The following is a 19,526-nucleotide window of genomic DNA, read 5'->3' as shown; positions in this document are numbered from 1 at the left end:
TCCTAACATCATCCCTACACACCTTAGATGGTCAGCCAGTCTCTCTGAAATCGGTGGGTTCATCTGATAGACATCTAATGTGTCTAGCCAGCTTTGGAACTCATGGGGGTCTCGGTGGTCGGACCACCACCAATCAAGACCCTGGCAACAAGCAAGTGTTTGTTTCCTCCCATATGACAAGAAGCATGGATCTCTGATTTTCTGTTAAATCCTAGGATTTTTACAAGGCCTGCAACCTCTATAGCAGTGATGCCTAACCTGTAGCCCTCCAGCTATTGCAAAACTACAACTCCCACCATGCCCTGCTGTAGGTTATCCAGGCCTGCTTGGAGTTGTGGTTTTGCAACAGCTGGAAGGCCGCAGGTTGGGCATCGCTGCTGTATAGAGATGTACCATGTAAGTGGTGAGCTCCTCAAACCAAAAAACAGTACAGAGACCGGAGAGGAGGACATTCGAGTTCAGCCTCTGCGTCGTGGGCAGAATTTCCATCCTCCATAGTCCCATGATCCGTGAGCGATTATCTACAAGAACCTCAGTGAGGTGGATTATAGGAACTCCGCCATCAATACGAGCTTAACCAGGCTACATAAAAAAGCAGGTCTATAAGCCCATGAGCCGGCAAAGCAGCGTGGGAAAACTGATAGTGGATATTCTGCGAGGCTTTAGCACAATGACGTGTAATTCATCCAGGACAGGCTGACGTCGCCGCTCCTGCACAATGACCGGCTTGTGCTCTGCTCACGGTTATTAACGATGCTCGCCCCGTGAGGCTTTAATGAGTCGGATTCTGCTTTAGTGACACATTGTGCAACCACCTTACTCAACCGGTCGAGCGAGAAGAAAAGCAAATAAAATATAACGTATGCAACCGAAATAAGGTGGGTCAGAGATAAAAGACTGAAGACAGAGCTAAAGCCTACTGCACACGACCGTATGGCTCCTTCAGTATTTTGCGGTCCGCAAAAAACGTATCTGCAAAATATACGGATGACAGCTGTGTGCATTTTTTGCGGAACGGAACAGCTGGCCCTTGATAAAACAGTACTATCCTTGACCGTTATGCAGACAATAACAGGACATGTTCTATCTTTGAACAGAACGGAAACGCAAATGCATGCAGAGTACATTCCGTTTTTTCTGCGGACCCATTTAAATAAATACGTTCCGTATACGGTCCATACGGAAAAAAAGAAAAAAAAACGCTCGTGTGCAAGGAGCCTAAGTCTGATAATGGTCCATTCACACGTTCGTAGTGCATTGCGGATCCGCAATACACCCGGCCGGCACTCCCATAGAAATGCCTATTCTTGTACACAATTGCGGACAAGAATAGGACATGTTCTATTTTTTTTCCGGAGCCGCAGACTGGAAGATCGGTGGCGCGCTTCGGAAATGTGGATGCGGAGAGCACATAGTGCTGGAAAAAACAGATCCGGCGGGGTGACTGGCTGCAACGGGTAAAACGGGGCACACATGAGAAGATCTGCAGCTGAAATTCGAGGTCGAGGCTCTTCTGCTGCGGATGCGCAGTTTGATGTGCCACTGATCTGCACAAGGCTCAGCCCCATTTTAAGGGATTCTCTGCTTTTCCTACATTGATGATCGGAAGGGACCCAACTGCCGGCAACAGCTATACGTAGAGAAAGCAGCGCTCATACAAGCTCTTCTCCGTTTTCCTGCTCGCAGGTGTAATTACAGCTTCACTTAAATGGGACTGCTCCCTCCTATTCACTTGAACAGGACAGAACTGTCCCATCGAAGTCAATGGGACGGAGGAGATTAATTACATTGCTCGCCGCTGCAATGTCTATGACGAGCACGTAAAGAGAATGCGAGCGCTGCAGTCTCTTCATACAGCTGATCGGTGTTAGACCCCCGACGACCTGCTATTGATCACCTATCCTAAGGATAGGTCATCAATATAGAAAAAGTGGAGAGCCCCTTTAAATGGGGATAGTCCGGCAGCATTTCCTCTGGAATCTGCAAGTCCCTTTTAGGCCTCTTTCACACGTCCGTAATGACATCCGTGACAAGATGGTCAGTGGTTCATCCGTAAAGGATCCGGGTTTGGTCTGCATGTCGTCTGTATTCCAAGGACATTACTAGGCTGAAAAATACATTTCCAGAGCATCTCCCATCAACGATCCGTGAAAACTACAGACCAAACAGATGGCATCCATGTTGTGTCCGTGGTTTTCACAGACCCAAAGACTATAATGTGCGTGAGGGATCCATAATCACGGACAAAAATGGGGCATGTTTCCGTGGTGTCCATGGACAACCAGCTATGTGTGAGCACACACATTAAAGTCAATGGAGATGTGAGCAGCACGTGTGATTCACTGACATGTGTAGGAGGCCTTACATGGGCAGATTCAGAGGCCAATGATTGGGAAAGAACTGTACATTCCCAATCATTGGGCTGCAGTAAAGCTGCATTAGCATGCAGCAATCATCCCCTTTATACAGGGGCAAGTGATCACTACTGTGATCATTCACCCCCGTACAGATTTATTGTTTGCATGACTTTGTGCCACAAGATCCAATCACCCAAAGAACGAGGGTTTGCTTGTTGGTCGGGTGACTGGTGGCACATTCCCATGGGGCAATTATTGGGAACAAACATTCATTCAGCGATTGTGAACCAAAACCAGGAGCGGGTCCTACACAGAGATAAGGTATAATGGGAAGATTTGCTCCTGTTCTGCCCAAACGCTGACCGTGTAAAAGCAGCCCCTAGGCTTTGTTCTGTATACCACCCTCCATAGGGACTGAAGCAAAGACAATCTTCAACCCACCGTCCCCAGGGATCAGCACTCCAGCTGCTGTAAAACTCCCAGCATGCACACCTACTCAGCCGAAGTGAAAGGAGGATTCTGGGAGTTGTAGTTTCAGAATAGCTGGAGCGCCGGAGATTGCTGATCCCTGATCCCCCGTACTGCATATATTATACCAGTTATGTCCTTACTGTACTGGTAAAAAAATCTGCTTTGTTTGAAAGGAGTTGGACAGCGGCGTAATACTGTTAACCTATCTTGAGGTCATTTGTATCAAATCGGCAACAGTCCAACTCGCGGCACCCCCGCCGATCAGCTGTGTGACGGGGCCGAAGCGCTCATGCGAGGGTTGCTTTTTCTTCACATTTTACCTGCGCAGCGTCTCCTTTGTAGCAGAGTAATTACAATGGGAAGGAGAAGTAGCAATTACACTGCGCCGCCGCGAAAATGGAGACATGCACGGAAACTGCTACGTACCCTTCAAGTGTCGGAGTCAGCAGATATTTATGACCTCTCTGGAAAACAGGTAATCAATAATACGCCGCTGTATAACCTTTAAAAAGTGTGAATTGTGCTAAAATTTACTGTCTTCATTCTATTATAACTGAATTGCTGCAATACTTAAAAAGGTTCCCCGAGATTTTTGGTCCTCGCACTGCAGCCTTTTCTCAGCTCACTAAGCACAGCGCCGTACATTGTATAGTGGCCGTGCTTGGTATTGCACTCAGTCCCATTCACCTTAATGGAGCAGAGATGCGCCTAGGCTATGTGACCGATGAACGTGATGTCTATGGCCTAGGGAAAGCTGCAAGGCGGCCACGGTGCTGCTGCTGGCTCCGCTGCGGGGGTCCCAGTTTTCAGACCCCAACCGATCAGATACGGATGACCTATCTTGAGGATAGGTCCCCAGTTCTAAAATCTTGCAAACCCCCTTTAAAGGCTGCGTTCACATCTCCAATTAACGTTTCCGGGAGAGAAACAGCCTGCCGGAGTTCACCGGATCTGGCACTGCCGGATTAACAAGTTCACCGCTGGATCCCTATTGACTGTAATGAAGTCCGGCAGTGACCCGGCCGCTTCCCGGCATAAATGCGTGCTTTGGCAGGACAAATACCGTTTTATGTTATTTTATTCAAGCCGACACCTGGCATTTATACTGGATCATCTCTGACGGAGATGTGAACGCAGCCTAACCCCTCGTTCTCCACAACATCCAGACCGTCCCCACGTATACTGCGACATTCAGGATTATACAGTCTAGTTTCAGGACTTTGCTCATCCGGGTCATTTCCTAGTTTCAGAACAGGACGAGCTGGTTTGTAATGCCAGTCTAAACTTGCCCGTGACTGGCAAACATGCACTTAAACCAGTCAGCAGCCCCAGGGAAGGTACGACAGAGGTCCAACCACAGAGTCCTCCTCACCAAACATCTGCAGCAGGATTCTGATCATATGCTTTTCCCCTCTGGTGGGTTAGTAATCTGCACGTTATAAGCATTCTGTAATACTAATCAGATCTCCAGGGGCCTGTGACATAACTTGTGTTTACACACAGCAGCCAATCAGAAAGGGCAGAACTGCTGGGGGGGGGGGGGGGGGGGGAGGCGTGTGCAGCAGCCTGAACCAATGACGAGACAGGGGGCGTGTCTCAGACTACCTCAGACTCCCTGCAAGCACTGTAGCCAAGCTGTAGTCACAGATATCAGCTATGTAAGGCTACCTGGACACGTTACGGAATATGTGCTTTTTTTTCTGCGCCGATACCCGTGCAGAAAAACCGCAGCGTAATACAGTACCAGAAAAAAAAAAAAGTGTATGAGATTGCACAAATCTTATGTACACTTTGCAGAAATTGACTTGCACTGCGGATTTCCAAATCTGCAGCGTGTCAATTAATTATGTTTGCAGCTTTAGGTGCGGATTTCACCCTTTTCAATGGAAGGGTGAGGTCTGCAGCAAAACTGCATCAAATCCGCACCAAAAAACGCTGTTACCGACATTGCGGATTTTGGAGTGGACACGCTACAGAAACTCGCATAAAATCGGCCCGGAAATTCATGCGGATCTGATGTGCGTTCACCCGCACTTGTAAAATTGAGCTCAAATGCAGCCAAACAGCAAGATCCGAGTAAAATAAATACCTTTATCTATTTATCTACCTCTAAATAAAATAAGGACTAAAAGCAAACAAGTTTAATAAAAAAAAAAATGACCAATCTTGGGAGACATGAAATTCCTTGGTGGATATAGCATTCCTGTGGCTGAAGGGACTTTTCCCGATGATAACACTGTACCCAGGATTTACTATTTATGGAAAATAGTTCACACAAGTGGCACGGTTATTTAGGAAGGCTTAATGGGCGCCGACCGTTCACGTGACAATTACTTGTGGATAAAATGTAATCTTCCCGTCCGCTCTGCTCTAAACGAGTTGCTCCGCTTTCTCAAGACATCCTTCGTCACGATTTCTCATGGGACCATAAACACTGAAGCACGGCTGCTTCCCTCTGCCGGGGCAGACAATACGCAGAGACAGGTCGCCCGCACGCCGCAAACTAGGTCATCAGCGGTTCTTCTCCAGAAGTCAGGACAAAGCCTGCAACGGAGACATTTAGGCCCCTTTCACACGGGCGAGTTTTCCACGCAATGCACCCGCGCTGAATCCTGACCCATTAATTTCAATGGGGCTGTGTACACATCACTTGTGCGTTCTATATTCTGCGTTTTTCACGCAACGCAGGCCCTATAGAAGTGAATGGGGCTGCGTGAAAAATTGCATTGCATCCGCAAGCAAGTGCAGATGCAATGCGATTTGATTTTAATGGATGGTTGCTAAGGAGACGATGAGATGAGCCCCGGGACCCCCATTAAAGACCATTAACATGGTTATAATGGAAAATAGTAAAAATGAAAAAATGTGGGGGGGGGGGGGGGGGGGGGGCACACATTTTTACTCATTTCCACTTGGCATTGGGGACGCTGAGCACCCGTCATCTTTTGGGCAATCTGGTTGAGCCACTAGCACTTTTTTTTTCCTCTCACATTCTATAATGGAAAATAATAGCATTCTTTCATACAGAATGCCAAGTAAAATGACCATTAAGGGTTAAAAAATAATGAAAAAATTACTTACCTCATCCACTTGATCGCGCAGCCGTTCTAGTCTTCTTTCTTCTTCTTCTTGCAGGACCTGCGCCGACGTCACCGCGCTCACCACGCGGTGACGTCAGCGCAGGTCCTGCTGAATGAAGATAGAGTTTTATTCCGTCTGCCTCTCGGCATGTCTGCGGCCGGACCTCTGGCCCGACCCCTATTACAGTGAATGAGGCCGGAGCGGACTTCCGCCAGCACGGTGGACTAGTGGTAGTACGGATCCGGCAGGCTTTTCCACCGCCGGAACAGCCTGCCAGAGAAGGCAGCCGCTGAACTTTCATTCAAAAAACTATTATTTATTCAGAAAAAAAAAAAAAAAAAAGGAAACATCTTCAATTATTAAAAACTCAAAATTTGTGCAATTTATATATTTTTGCACCCACTCATGTATATTGCCCCTCTAACTTTTCGGTAGCAAAAACAACTTTATTAAAAATGACTCTTACGGAGGATTTCTCCTTTTGCTAAATACTTGTATTTCCCAAGATTAAACCCATGATAGACCTCAGTGTTGTTCCACCTGGAAATGTACATCCATTCCACATAGATTAAGCATGTATCTTCACGCCCCAAAACGGTGACGACAGCGGAAGCGACAATGCCTAGTTGTCAAGGTTTTAAAACATTTCTAGGAGGAATAACAGAGTTCTAAAGACCATTGTTATTTCATGGAGAACATACATCTGGTAGTTACTAAGACAGGCACGTCAGGAGAGCCGACATCTAGTACGTTGCTTTTCTGAGTCTGTATCACCATCACTCATGTGTGAACGAGAAATCCCATTTTTCACTTGGGATTCAGGCGGCAGATGGTCACCGTGTGGGCGCGACAAATAAATAATTCATATGATGAAACACAGGCATTCAGAATAGAGCATGGATGCCCAACCCGCGGCCTTCCAGGTTTTGCAATACTACAACTTCTATCATGTCCGGACAGCCTACAGCTATCAGGGCATGCTGGGAGTTGTAGTTTTGCAACAGCTGGAGGGCCGCAGGTTGGGCATTCCTGGAATAGAGTAATCCCGCTGCGTATACATATATCCAGACGTGACCTGCCACTGACATGTTTGATGCACCGAGAACAGCGCCCCCCGGCTGAGGATTAACCCAACGTCACCTTGTTAAACTGGAACAGGTCCCTTTTCAGTCTCTCTCGCACAGAGTCATGACCGGACCTCAGGAAGCGTTTCATTTCTGCGGCTCCCGAGCTCAGCGACACCCTGATAATACAGCAAAGACACAATGAAAATCGTGGAAGAAAAGGACCCAAATACGGACAAGAACAAAATAAAAGCCATATAGGACTAGATAAGAAGGTGTCAGGACCACGGGCACTACCAGCGACATACAGAAGCCCAGTAGTTAATCAGCACTTTCACACACATGGCATACGTCTTCGCCGCCCGGTAAATCTGATGCGTTTTCGGGGGAAAGGTTCAGCCACATACAACGTATAGAGCTGGCGGCTGAAACGCGTTAATCATTAACCTACAGACAAGCTGCACACACTGGACCTTTACCCCAACCGGACTGGAGGAGACATTACCACCCTCTGTAACCAAGTAGAAGTGGATCAGCACTCACTCACTCCTGATGCTAATAAATCACTTTATTGCCCCAGATGTGACGCGTTTCGGCTAAACAGCCTTTCATCGCATTTGTATTTCGTTTATGGCAATAAAGTGAAGATTTACTAGCATCAAAAAGTGAGTGTTGATCCACATCTTCTACTAATGGGCCTGCAACCCAGGATAGGAGCACCACCGACTGATTATTTCTATGGCATCTCTAACCAGCCGTGAAATAGTACCCCCATAACACTACCTAGATATTGGGTCCCATTCATTCCTAGACTGCTCCACACGTATTAATCCTAGCTCTGAACAGCACAGTACCATGATGTGACCTAGTCTGGCTGTATCCGTATTTTGGTGCGCAAACAACGGATCGGCAGAAATACGTACACCTTTCATGTGCATTCCGTGTTTTTCTCACTCCTATCAATAGAAACCACTATTCACGTCCACAATACGGACAAAATTGGGAAATGTGGAAGGGTAACATTAATTGGCAAAAAAAAAAAGGAGGTGGTGAACGGGGCCCCATAGCAAGGAATGGATCAGGATCACTGCACCATACGCAAAAAAAATAAAAATGAACACGGATGAAGAATACAGTCATGTGCACAGGGCCTTATTTCAGCCTCTTTATTTATCCTGTCTGCGCCGATATCTGAAAGTACAAGGAATTGTTCTGTTCTTTTTGATACTGCGCCAGGGTATCGCTCCGAGCAGGTTCCCACCATTAGAAGTGATGGCAGAGAGTTCTGGTAAAACAATATTAGATTATAAGATACAAGATATCAGGATCTAGAGAGCGCCACGTAAGAAACAGGCAAATAGCCTGAACTGAAGCTCCATATTCTACATATCAGGGAATGTGTGAAGGCTACGGACACCTTCAGGGAGTTTTTGTTTTTAACTGAAATGCATGTATATGTAGCTAAAAAGTTGTTTTGCAGTATGGGTTCTGCAGGTAATACGTATCACAGTACACAGCAAGCTGCAGAATGCCATTCACACTGAAATCTGCCTAAGGCCTCATGCACACGAATGTATTTAGTTTCCGTGTCCGTTCTGTTTTTTTTTTTGCAGATAGGATGCGGACCCATTCATTTCGTGTGCTGTCTGCATTAGTATAAGAAAACGAAACACGTCCCACGGCGCGAATTACCGTCTACCAGTCACCAGGGTCGGACACGTGTTTCGGGGAATCACTCCCCTTCATCAGGTACAAAGGTGCAGCTCCTTTGTACCTGATGAAGGGGAGTGATTCCCCGAAACGCGTTGTATTGCTGCAATAAAAGATTCCTGGTGACTGGTAGACGGTAATTCGCGCCGTGGGACGTGTTTCGTTTTCTTGCACTATTATCTTCTTGGGGGCTCCAGGCTTCTCCTTTTGAAGATCCCTCGTGGTCCCAAGGCTGCAGACCGCCATATCCAGACGTCCAGGCTTGTTTGAAAATACCTACAATAGTGTTGTGCCTATATCCGCACAACCACACAAGGTGAGCCTTGCCAATTCTTTTTGTTCACCATTATACACCCACAGAATTACCCTATGGTGCGCCCATCTGTTTCCCTACAGATTTAAAACCAGCCTGTTACATTACATGTCTGCATTAGTATGTCCGTTCTGTAGCCCCGCAAAAAAAAAAAAAATAGAACATGTCCTATTCTTGTCCGTTTTATGCATTGTTACAATGGATCCGCAAAAAAAAAAAAAAAATATATATATATTTTAAAAAAAGGCATATGGAGGTCATCAGGTTTTTTTGGGCGGATCGCAAAACGCATACGGTTGTTTGCATGTAGCCTAACGCTACTTTCACACTAGCGTTAATATTTTCCGGTATCGAGATCCATCAACGGGGACAAAGCGTACCGGAGCAGAACGGAGTGCTCCAAAATGCATTCCGTGCCGTTCTCATACCGCAGAGCAAACCGCAGCATGCTGCGGTTTTCTTTCCGTCCTGGGAAGCGGAGCAAAACGGATCCGTCATCACCCACAATGCAAGTCAATGGGGACACAATAGAAAACGGATCCTTCCCCCCATTGACTTTCAATGGAGTTCATGACGGATCCGTCTTGGGTATGTTAAAGATAATACAACCGGTTGTATTATAATACCAGACGGTTGTATCATCAATAACGGAAGCGTTTTTGCAGAACCCTGCCGGAGCCAGCTATTGAGATCCCTCGTCCTCATACAGAATTATGGTTTTTGGGCAGTAGGTCGCTGTTTTAGACAACACGATCTGCTGCCCATAAACTATGATCGGTGGTGCCTGCATGAACGACAGGATCGCCCGACGAACGAGCGTTTCCCTTATTCATCGGGTGATCAGCGGCACGTTTACATAGCCAGATTGTTGGGAACGACTGATCACAGGAACAGTCGTTTCCGATACGCTGCCCGATTCTTGGTACGTGTAGATACCCCTTAAAGGGAGTCTGTCACCTCCATATGGCCATATACAGTGCTTGCATTGCCCGATAGCACACCTATACATGAATGTAATGGTACCTGTGTCTTTTTCTTTACACTTGCAGAAGCTGGAAGAACAAAAGCATATGCCTGCCCTCCTATTCCCTTGCGTCATCCTGCGCGCTGACCATGTAAGTACTGTATATGGCCATATGGAGATGACAGACTCCCTTTAAGAGTTGGTCTGATGGCTCTGTCTACAACCCCTCTCTCTCCTGCATGATCTTCTACCAAACTCGGACTAGTGATATATAGATGCTACAGAGGCCTAAAGCTTCGTTCAAACATCAGGCAGAGTTTTCAGAACCACTGCAGGCTATAGTTCTAGTCACATGGCAGTTTTATTTTTATTTTTAACGGCTCGTGAATAATGGACATAAAAAAATTGGACGTCCTATTTTGCCTGTTTCCACTGCCCGACAGCTTCAATACAATTTTAGGGAGGGGGGTTGTTTTTAATGTCAGTTTTTCAGAAAGGCATCAGTTAAAAAAGGGCAGTTAAAAATGGACTGTTTGGCAGTTGTTGGTTTTGTGAATGTAGCCTTAGGGTTCGTTCACATGAAAGTTTTTTGCGCTCCGTATACGGGCCGATTTTTTGCGTTCCGTATACGGAACCATTCATTTCAATGGTTCCGCAAAAAAAAAATAAAAAAAAAAAAATTATGTAATCCGTATGCATTCCGTATTTCCGTTCCATTGAAAGATAGAACATGTTTTATTATTGCCCGCAAATCACGTTCTGTGGCTCCATTCAAGTCAATGGGTCCGCAAAAAAAAAAAAAAACTGAACACATACGTAATGTACTCCGTCTCCGTTCAGTTTTTGCGGAGCCATCTATTGAAAATTTTATGTCCAGCCCAATTTTTTCTATGTAATTACTGTATACTGTATATGCCATACGGAAAAAACAGAACCGAAAACACTGAAAAAAACATGCGGTCGTGTGAACGAGCCATACAGTGCAATTTTACTCTTAATAAAACCTTACTGCAAAAATATACATAAAATAAAAAAAACTTTCAAGCCAAAACATATTTTCAAAATGTAACAAAAAAAAGAACTATTTGGGGCTCGCCAATCTACAGCTCCTTTAACCTCCTGTGGACCCCCAAGAGTCTGGCTTGTCAGTAAATATCTCTGCAGCTGCATGGAAAGCCTGCAGGAGAGGAGAGCAGGCTGTCCGACAGCCAGTCTCTTTATTGAGAAAGCTGCCACCCTGATCATAGTAGACGTGATCATCAACGATTGCTTCAAAGCTGGCAATCGCGAGGTCGGCAGTTATCAGAAGCTTCTGGGTCCTAGCAGACCCACATCAGCTATACAGTGCAGTGATGGAGGCTGTATTCCCCATGTATTCAAGTAATGCTAAAATAACCCCTTAAAAAGGTATCTTATTACCTTAGGCACTGTTCACAATTCTGTTCAGGGTCTCCAGTCATATTTGACAGGAAGAAGAGAGCACCACGCAGCGCTAATGTTCCAGTCAGAAATCTGGGCCCTGTGGTAGAACAGAGTCCACTGGGCACCAGTATGCTATGCTGAGGCTCTGAGCATGGAGACCTTTTCAACCTGCCGACCTGGGAGTCGGACCTCCACCGATCGGATATTGCTGTCCTATCATGATTAACAGGGGGAAATGGCCCGGCTTTGAACTGGTTAAAGCCGCCTGGAGGTATACTTTATATGCGAAGGTCAGGCACATCACCTTGACCAGATCATAGGTTTACATTTACTGAGACACGCAGCAGGTGACCCGACGGATCTGTACCAAATTCCTGGTGCTGAAAGCAGCTCGGCGATGCCAGAGGTCAACAGAAAGTGACGAAAATCCTTGCAAAAAGTCACTTGTCCGAGCTCCCAGCCAAAAAGTCTGCAGAGGGTGCTGCGCGCGGACCCCCCCACTGCAGAATGACTCTGTGCACCCTGCTATTGTAAGTGACAAGGTACGTGCCGTGTACAGCAGAAGTGCTGATCACAGGGGCTGGTGAAGGGGAGGCTGCAGCGCAGGAGGAGGCCTATTTTTAGGATGCTCCCACGTGATCAGACCTCATACTTCTACCAGCAGCTTTGTGCAAACAACGCCTCAGTCCTCACATCTAGAAGGATCGGGGGTGAAACTGCTCTACCACACAGACTGCAAAACTTAGTGCACGTTCACATGAAGCAAATCTGTTGCAGAATTTCACTGCGGATTGTGAAAAAAATAGTAAGTGCATGGCCCCGAATTGAATGGAGCGGCTGGTTGAGCACGTGCATTGCCGCTCCCTCCATTTCTACGGCAGTTCCGGAGATAAAAGGTCAACTATTTCCAGAACTACCGTAGAGTGGCGGTTTGCATGGCGCACCTGCCGCTCCGTTCATTTTGAGCGGCTCTGAGGGGTTTGGGGTACCCGTTCTTGAGACCCCCACCGAACTGATAGCTATCCCCTAAGGAAAGGAGTGGCACGTCAAGCATCTCTATGAGATAGTGAATAAATGGATCGGCAGTGAGCATGCTCGACCCGCCGCTCCACTCATTTTGGGCGGAAAGCCTAGCAAAGTATGCAGCAGTCAGACCGCCACCAGTCTAATAGTTATTGCCTATCCTGTGGAGTGGAGATAACTTGATATAACAGGGATGCCCCCATAAGATTCCACACATAAGATGTTCGGCCATCGTTCGTCAGTGTAAAGAGGGATGGGGCATGCTAGATTTCAACATGCCCAATCGTTGGTTCCCAAGTGAGATAAGCCGCCACCAGGAGGTGGTTTATTAGTCCCCTCTCCCCACTGGGAATACATGCATGCTTGGCAGAGGCTGGGAGGAACAATCTCATCTCCTAATCTCATCTGGAATAACCTGAAACAATGGATAATTACACTAACGATCTCCAGTATAGACAGTAGTCTAGCAGACGCATTTACAGAATAATGGGGCATAACTGGAAAGGCAGGACGCGAATGAAAACTATTGTCTGAGAGATTAGCATCCGTCCACATACAGAATCCCATCTCTATGTCAATGGCTTCCTTCCATGGTAGGCACCACGTATGACTAGATGTGATGGTCTCCTCCACCGACTACTACCGTACAGGCAAGAAGACATCAGTACGGCAAGCTATGAGGGAGTAGTCTTCAGATCTAGTATTCAAACAACCATCATCATTTACCCAGGACTGAGCAATTTCTCAAGTGCTTCACCCTCATGAAGAGTAGTGTAGACAACTTGGGGCGGGGGGGGGGTGTTACCTGAGGGTTAAGGGGGGGCAATCCCGGTTCCACACCTCCACACCCCCCTGCAAAACTCCTTGGGTTCTCCCTCCGGGAAAAGCCCAGCCTAGTAGTCGAAGCTCCGTGCTGACACCCTGGGTGGCAGCCTAGGTGATGGCCGGAGCACAGATTTGGCGCACCCCCGGCTTTGGCTGGGAGTTGCCCGTTTTGTCTCGGTCCCTTGCAGGTGCCTTCTGGCCCAGAGGGACTGGGAAAGGTTTATGGGGGGCCCTTCCCTTATGAAGAGGGCCTGCAATGGACCGTAAGCTTGTGCATGGTTTTGTGTGGCACGCTGCACGATTTTGTTGCACGGGTGTAGATTTTTATTTTTTAAATTCTCTGTCACACTTTATGCCCCCCTCTAAAAACAGGCTTTAACCGTAGGCAGGAGTCCACCATAATTAGTCAGATGTCTGAAGACAGATAGTTGGGTATACGAAAGTCATAGGATCCCCAAATCAGAACCATCCCCCCACAGGCCGCTGCAGGAAGATATCTGGCCAGAAGCAGCCACCCCGGTGATCACAGCTGATCCCATGGACCTGGAGAAACCCTTTAAGGTTCCATTGAACTACAGGTGCACGGAGGTATTCTACCCTAAAATCAATACGTCCAGCAGAGAGCACCTTCATACACACAGAGCATGCCAGATTCCGTACAGTAGAGGGATGCAAGTGGGATTTCTTTGCAAGCAACACCTTCCTTAAAGCAGCAAGCATGGACATACATGGCTGACCCGAGACTTTCCTGGAGCCAGAACTATTTTTTGGTTCACATAGCTGTATGGGGCTTGTTTTTTTAAGTGACAATTAGCACTTTCTAAAGATGGCGTTTTATATTCCATACGATGTAGTGGGAAGCTGAAAAAATAAATAAGTAAATCAAAGTGGGGCTGAATTGGGGGGGAAAAAAAATGCAATTCCATCATAGTTTTATGAGTTTTGTTTTTACGGTGTCCCCTACCTATATTTTTCTTGTGTTTAAATAATCAAAAACATTTAAAAACTTAGAAAAAAGATGATTTTTTTTCTTTCTTTGCATCTCCACATTATGACCGCCACAAGTTTTTATAGTTATGTCTACAGATCTGTGTTTTGTGTGGGGCGATCTGTAGTTTTTATTGATATAAGGTCTCATGCATTCTTTCCGAACAGAACAGACACGGAAAGAATGTTTTTGATCAATTTCTATTTTTTAGGGTTCCCCCCCCCTGCCCCTGGCGTTCATTGTACAGGATAACTAGATTTTTGGACTTGCCGTAAAATCTGTTTCTCTTCCGTTCATTGGGGGACACAGGCTTGACCTTGGGTATAGCTGTTGCCACTAGGAGGCGACACTAAGCACAAAGCTGTGAGCTCCTCCCTCCAGCTATACTCTTCCTACAGGGACTAAGCTAAAACAATGTCAAAAGCAGTAGGAGAAGCAAAAGGAAAAACAACAGGAAAACCAAACAAACAATGTACAAATCCAGAATCATGCAGGCCACAACAAGGCCCATAACTAGAGAGAATGGGTGGGAGCCGTGTCCCCCCAATGAACAGAAGAGAAACTGATTTTACGGCAAGTACAAAAACCTAGTTTTCTCATCTGTATCATTGGGGGACACAGGCTTGACCTTGGGATGTACAGAGAAGTCCCAGGGGTGGGTCATAAACGAAGCCGCCATCCGGCCAGAGAACCGCCATCTGCAAAACTCTACGCCCCAGAGAAGCGTCAGAAGATGCAGGTGTGCACTCTGTAAAATTTGGAAAAGGTGTGCAAAGACTACCAGGTAGCCGCCCTGCACACCTGAAGGGCCAAAGCCCCATGATGTACTGCCCAAGAGGCCCCCACTGCCCAAGCAAAATGAGCATTAACCCAGAAGGGTGGAACCCGGTCACTGATGTGGTATGCTTCCACAATGGCCAAACGAATCCATCGGGAAATGGAAACTTTGTACTCAACTAGCCCTCGTCTCGGTCCTTCTAGAATGACGAATAATGAACGTCCGTCGGAAAGAGGACATCTGAGACAGATGGATGTGAATGGCCCGAACCAAATCCAGAGTGTGGAGCGACTGCTCATGAGGATGAGACGGGGCAGGACAAAAAGGAAGGGAGAATGATCTCTTCATTGAGATGGAATGCCGACACGACCTTCGGAAGGAAGGACTGGACAGGACGAAGGACTACCTTGTCCTGATGGAGGATAAGGAATGGCGACCGACAGGAAAGAGCTAGTTCCAACACCCTACAGATGGAAGTGATGCCACCAAAAAGGCCACCTTGTAGGACAGGAAGCGAAGGGACACCTGCTGCAAAGGCTCAAACGGAGAAGACTGGAGAGCGCTGAGCACCAGATTAAGGTAAGGGGACGCAGCAAGTGAAGCCTAATTCCGCTGAAAAAGAATGGAAAAGGCCGAAACTTGCCCTTTGAGGGAACTGAGAGCCAGCCCCAAGTCCATGCCTGACTGCAGGAAAGACAAAAAAGTCGCGGCAACGAGAACTGAATGGGAGACAACTGGTGGCGTTCGCACCAACTAAAGTAGGACTTCCAGGTCTGGTGATAGATCCAGGAGGATGATGGCTTCCTAGCTCCGAATCATGGTCTGGACAACAGCATCCAAGAAACCCCAAGCCCTTAGTACGGCGGCTTCAGCAGCCATGCCGTTAAATGTAGCCACCCTAAATTTGGGTGGAAGATCAGACCCTGCGACAAGAGGTCCTCTCAAAGTGGAAGATGCCAGGGTTCGTCGGCGAGGAGGGAGACTAGGGATGCGTGCCATTCTCTGCGTGGCCAGTCCGGGGACACGAGAATGACGAGCAGACCTTCGGACCTGATTTTCCGGAGAAGACGCGGAATGAGCGGAAGAGGAGGGAACACGTAAGGAAATGTAAACGGCGTCACAGGATCACAAGGGCATCTGACACCTGAGCCAGAGGATCCTTGGACCTCATGACAAAGTTCTCTACCTTGCAGTTGAAGCGGGAGGCCATAAGATCCACATCCGGCCGACCCCATCGCTTGCAAATCGCAAGAAATACCTGTGGATGCAGAGCCCATTCGCCGGGATCGAGTCTCTCTCGGCCAAGAAAGTTGGCGATCCAGTCGTCGATGCCGGGGATATGAACTGCCAACAGAGCTGGAACATGGCTCTCCGCCCAGGAGAGGATGAGCGCTGCTTCCGACATGGCTGCGGGGCTCCGGGTGCCATCCTGGCGATTTAGATATGCAACAGCCGTGGAGTTGTCTGATTGAACCCAAACTGGACACCCCCAGAGACGGTCCATCCAATGAACCAGAGAGGCAAAATCGCCCGCAATTCTAGAATATTGATCGGAAGGGAGCGTTCCTCACGGGACCAGGTGCCCTGGACCGAGAGATTGTCCAGAACTCCCCCCAGCCCCAGAGACTGGCGTCCGTCGTCAACTGGCGTCCGTATGGAACTGCGTGTAGGGCACTTCTTCGTACAAAGAGTGCCATGGAGCCCACAGCCCTCATGCACTGGCAAATGGGAAGAGGCTGACGCCGCAAGGAGGAGAGGATCTGACGACGGAAAGTGGAGAGTTTGTCCGGGAGCAAGAATATCTTGGCCCAATCAGTGTCTAACAGCATGCCCAGAAACATCAGCTGTCGAGATGGGTGAAGACATGACTGACAGGTTCAGAACTCACCTGAAGCGTTCCAAGGTGTCCCAGACGAGGCGTAGGCTGTCTGCCGTTGTCCGGAATGACGGACCCTTGATCAGGATATCGTCCAAGTACGGAATCGCCACTATCCACCTGGCATGAAGCAGAGCCATGACTGAGGCCAGAAGCTTGGTAAAGACCCTGGGAGCTGTGGCAAGACCGAAAGGGAGGGCCACAAACTGGTAATGAAAAGGTCCCACTGCGACCTGAAGATATTTCTGGTGACTGAAGCAAATGGGAACATGGAGATAAGCGTCCTTGATATCTATGGAGGACAGGTGCTACCCCGGGTCCATGGATGCAATGACCGATTGCAGGGAATCCATCTGGAAACAGCGAGAAAGGAGCGGAGGACCACTTCTTTGTCAAATCCTCTGAATAGGGATATAAGATGTCTAAGCGTTTCGGCAAAGCAAAACACCTGTCAGGGAGTTCCATTCCTTGGAAAATAGAGGAATCAAACTCCAGGTGGTTGGGGAAAACATTTGGCGAGCAACGGGATCGCCCCCTGGTTCCAGTCGGGTCACCACTTTTGGTGTGCAGCCCCTTGGGGAGGGCACTTGGAAACAGAGGGGATTTGTCGTGAGCGTCCGTGGTGACCCGAAGGCTGGCGGAATGCAAAGGCTTTAGGAACCTCTGGTCCTCCTTGTCTTCTGGAGATCAGGAAGGAGCAGCAGGCTTTGGGACCCCCTGGTCTCCCGTCTGCTGGGTGAGAGTGCAGGGAGCTAGGACTGCCTGTAATCCCACTAGAAGAAAAAAAAAAAAAAAAAAAAATAAATAGGCAGACCTGCAAAGCAGGGAGGTCTGCCTCCTACGGACACTGAGCTAAAACTGTTTTAGCTTAGTACCTGTAGGAAGGGTATAGCTGGAGGAAAGGAAGCTCACATTTTTGTGCTTAGTGTCGCCTCCTAGTGGCAACAGCTATACCCAAGGTCAAGCCTCTGTCTCCCAATGATACGGATGAGAAAAATATTTTTATATTTTGATAGGTTGGATATTTCGGGACTCAATGCCTATGATTTTTTTTATTGTTTATTAATTTTTATTAAGGAGAGCGGAGAATTTTGCTGTGGCAGGCCTCACAGCATTCAGAATACCCGATCCTGCCACGGAAATTTAACAGCTCCCTCGGCCTTCACTCAGCGAAAGACCGCTCAGATGCTGATCACAACTGACCGCGGCATCTGAGGGGTTAAAAGTCCGTTATCTGCATTATCATCGACCGGGGACATTGCCTACAGGCGTCTGCTGTATAAAACGGTAGGCACCTATGGTTATGGTGCCCGCTCAGCTTCTGAGTGGGTGCCATGTTTAAAGAGCGGACTTCCACCATACGTGTAACTGGAGATCCGGAAGGGGCTTAAGTCACAGTTGTTTCAACCATCTATCCATAAATCGGGCGACCTAAAAAAACCTTGGCATTACATAAAAATGCCTCTTTCTCCACTTATCAGAAGTGAGGCGGAGACGAGACGGATTATTAGATTCACTGTGTTACGAGGTTACAGCTGCTGCCAACAGAGGTCTATGGAAACGGCAGGAGAGAGTAAGAAGAGGGAGCTGCTGCTGTTTTTAGTGTTTTACTGTCTGACCCCTATGCTGGATTCATAGCTACACTGCTTAGCACTGCTGCATATATGGTCTTCAAGCTGCTGCTTCTGAGGTCGAGCTACAGAGATAAGAGAAACAGGATCTCCTCTTCTCTATGAGCTGTGTATAGGAGGCATCATAGCAGCTAGTCTATACCCACTGCAGAGCGAAGTTCAGGACAAATGGACAAAAGGATATTCACAATGAGCTTTGCCTGTGCTGGCTGCAGAACAGTGCCAATTCAGGCTAAAACAGTGTGACTATCAGCCTCATTTTTAGAAAAGTCCCGCACAACTGCACCATCTGAATACACACGTCCGCAAAATGGGTCCGGGTCCCCGTTGAAGTAAATGGGTCTGCACCTGAGCGGCTCGGATGTGGCCCCGAACAACGGTTGTGTGCATGACTCCTAAGAGATGGAGCCTGCAGAGGAAAACCTACAGATAGAGCAGCGCTGCAGTAACCAGCTCTGTCCACTGGACAACAGACGGAGCCGTGTAGTTCTGTCAGAGATCGCAAGGTGTCAGACCCCCGTCAATCAGACATCGATTGCCACATTTAAAAAGATGGACAACCCCTTTAAAAGCATTTATTTTATTTTTTTAAATAAGGGAAATGTTGTGTTGGAAATCAGCACCAATTCTGCACATACTTGAGTAACTCCTACTGACCTGAAAGAGGAATTCCAACAATTTTTTATAGTCACAGCAGGAGAAAATATTTACTCTGCTGTGCGGGGCTCTTCCTTATCTCTTCCCACACACAGATCTCCTAGTTCAGCTCCGCCCAACCATGGAAGATCTCAAACGTTGATATACTATTCCTTGTGGATTTTGTCCTAATCTGTAATGCCAATGACCCAGGGCCAGGCAAAAATTCCAGAGTGTAGGTAGGTTTTCAGCATTTTAAAGGGAACCCATCCTACTTAGGACTCAAGATGGTCAGTGACTCATCCGTGAAGAATCCATGTCATTCGTACAACACGAACATCGCTCAGCTGAAAATTTATTTCAAGAGCATCCCCTAGCAACGATCCG

General features: G+C 47.5%; 1 protein-coding gene across 4 annotated transcripts in view; it reads right to left on the bottom strand.

Moving 5' to 3' along the window:
* The window catches only part of LLGL2 (LLGL scribble cell polarity complex component 2), a 77,993-nt gene that overhangs the window by 41,677 nt on the left and 16,790 nt on the right, over window positions 1-19,526 (bottom strand). The window contains exons 1-3 of one of the 4 annotated variants that reach the window (XM_040435705.1): window positions 17,185-17,188; window positions 13,930-13,933; window positions 7,050-7,152 (exon numbers count right to left, since the gene is read on the bottom strand). In XM_040435705.1, the coding sequence (XP_040291639.1) occupies window positions 7,050-7,124 (75 nt within the window). In that variant the 5' untranslated portion in view covers window positions 7,125-7,152; window positions 13,930-13,933; window positions 17,185-17,188. Of the gene's footprint in view, window positions 1-7,049; window positions 7,153-7,315; window positions 7,344-13,929; window positions 13,934-17,184; window positions 17,189-19,526 lie in introns of those variants that run through there. The other 3 variants (XM_040435703.1, XM_040435702.1, XM_040435704.1) reach the window with 3 other exon arrangements.

This window comes from Bufo bufo, chromosome 6, assembly GCF_905171765.1.
Source record: "Bufo bufo chromosome 6, aBufBuf1.1, whole genome shotgun sequence".
In the NCBI taxonomy this organism is placed as follows: Eukaryota; Metazoa; Chordata; class Amphibia; order Anura; family Bufonidae; genus Bufo; species Bufo bufo.
The sequence above is the reverse complement of the archived record's forward strand: the minus strand, read 5'-3'. Positions and strand labels throughout refer to the sequence as shown.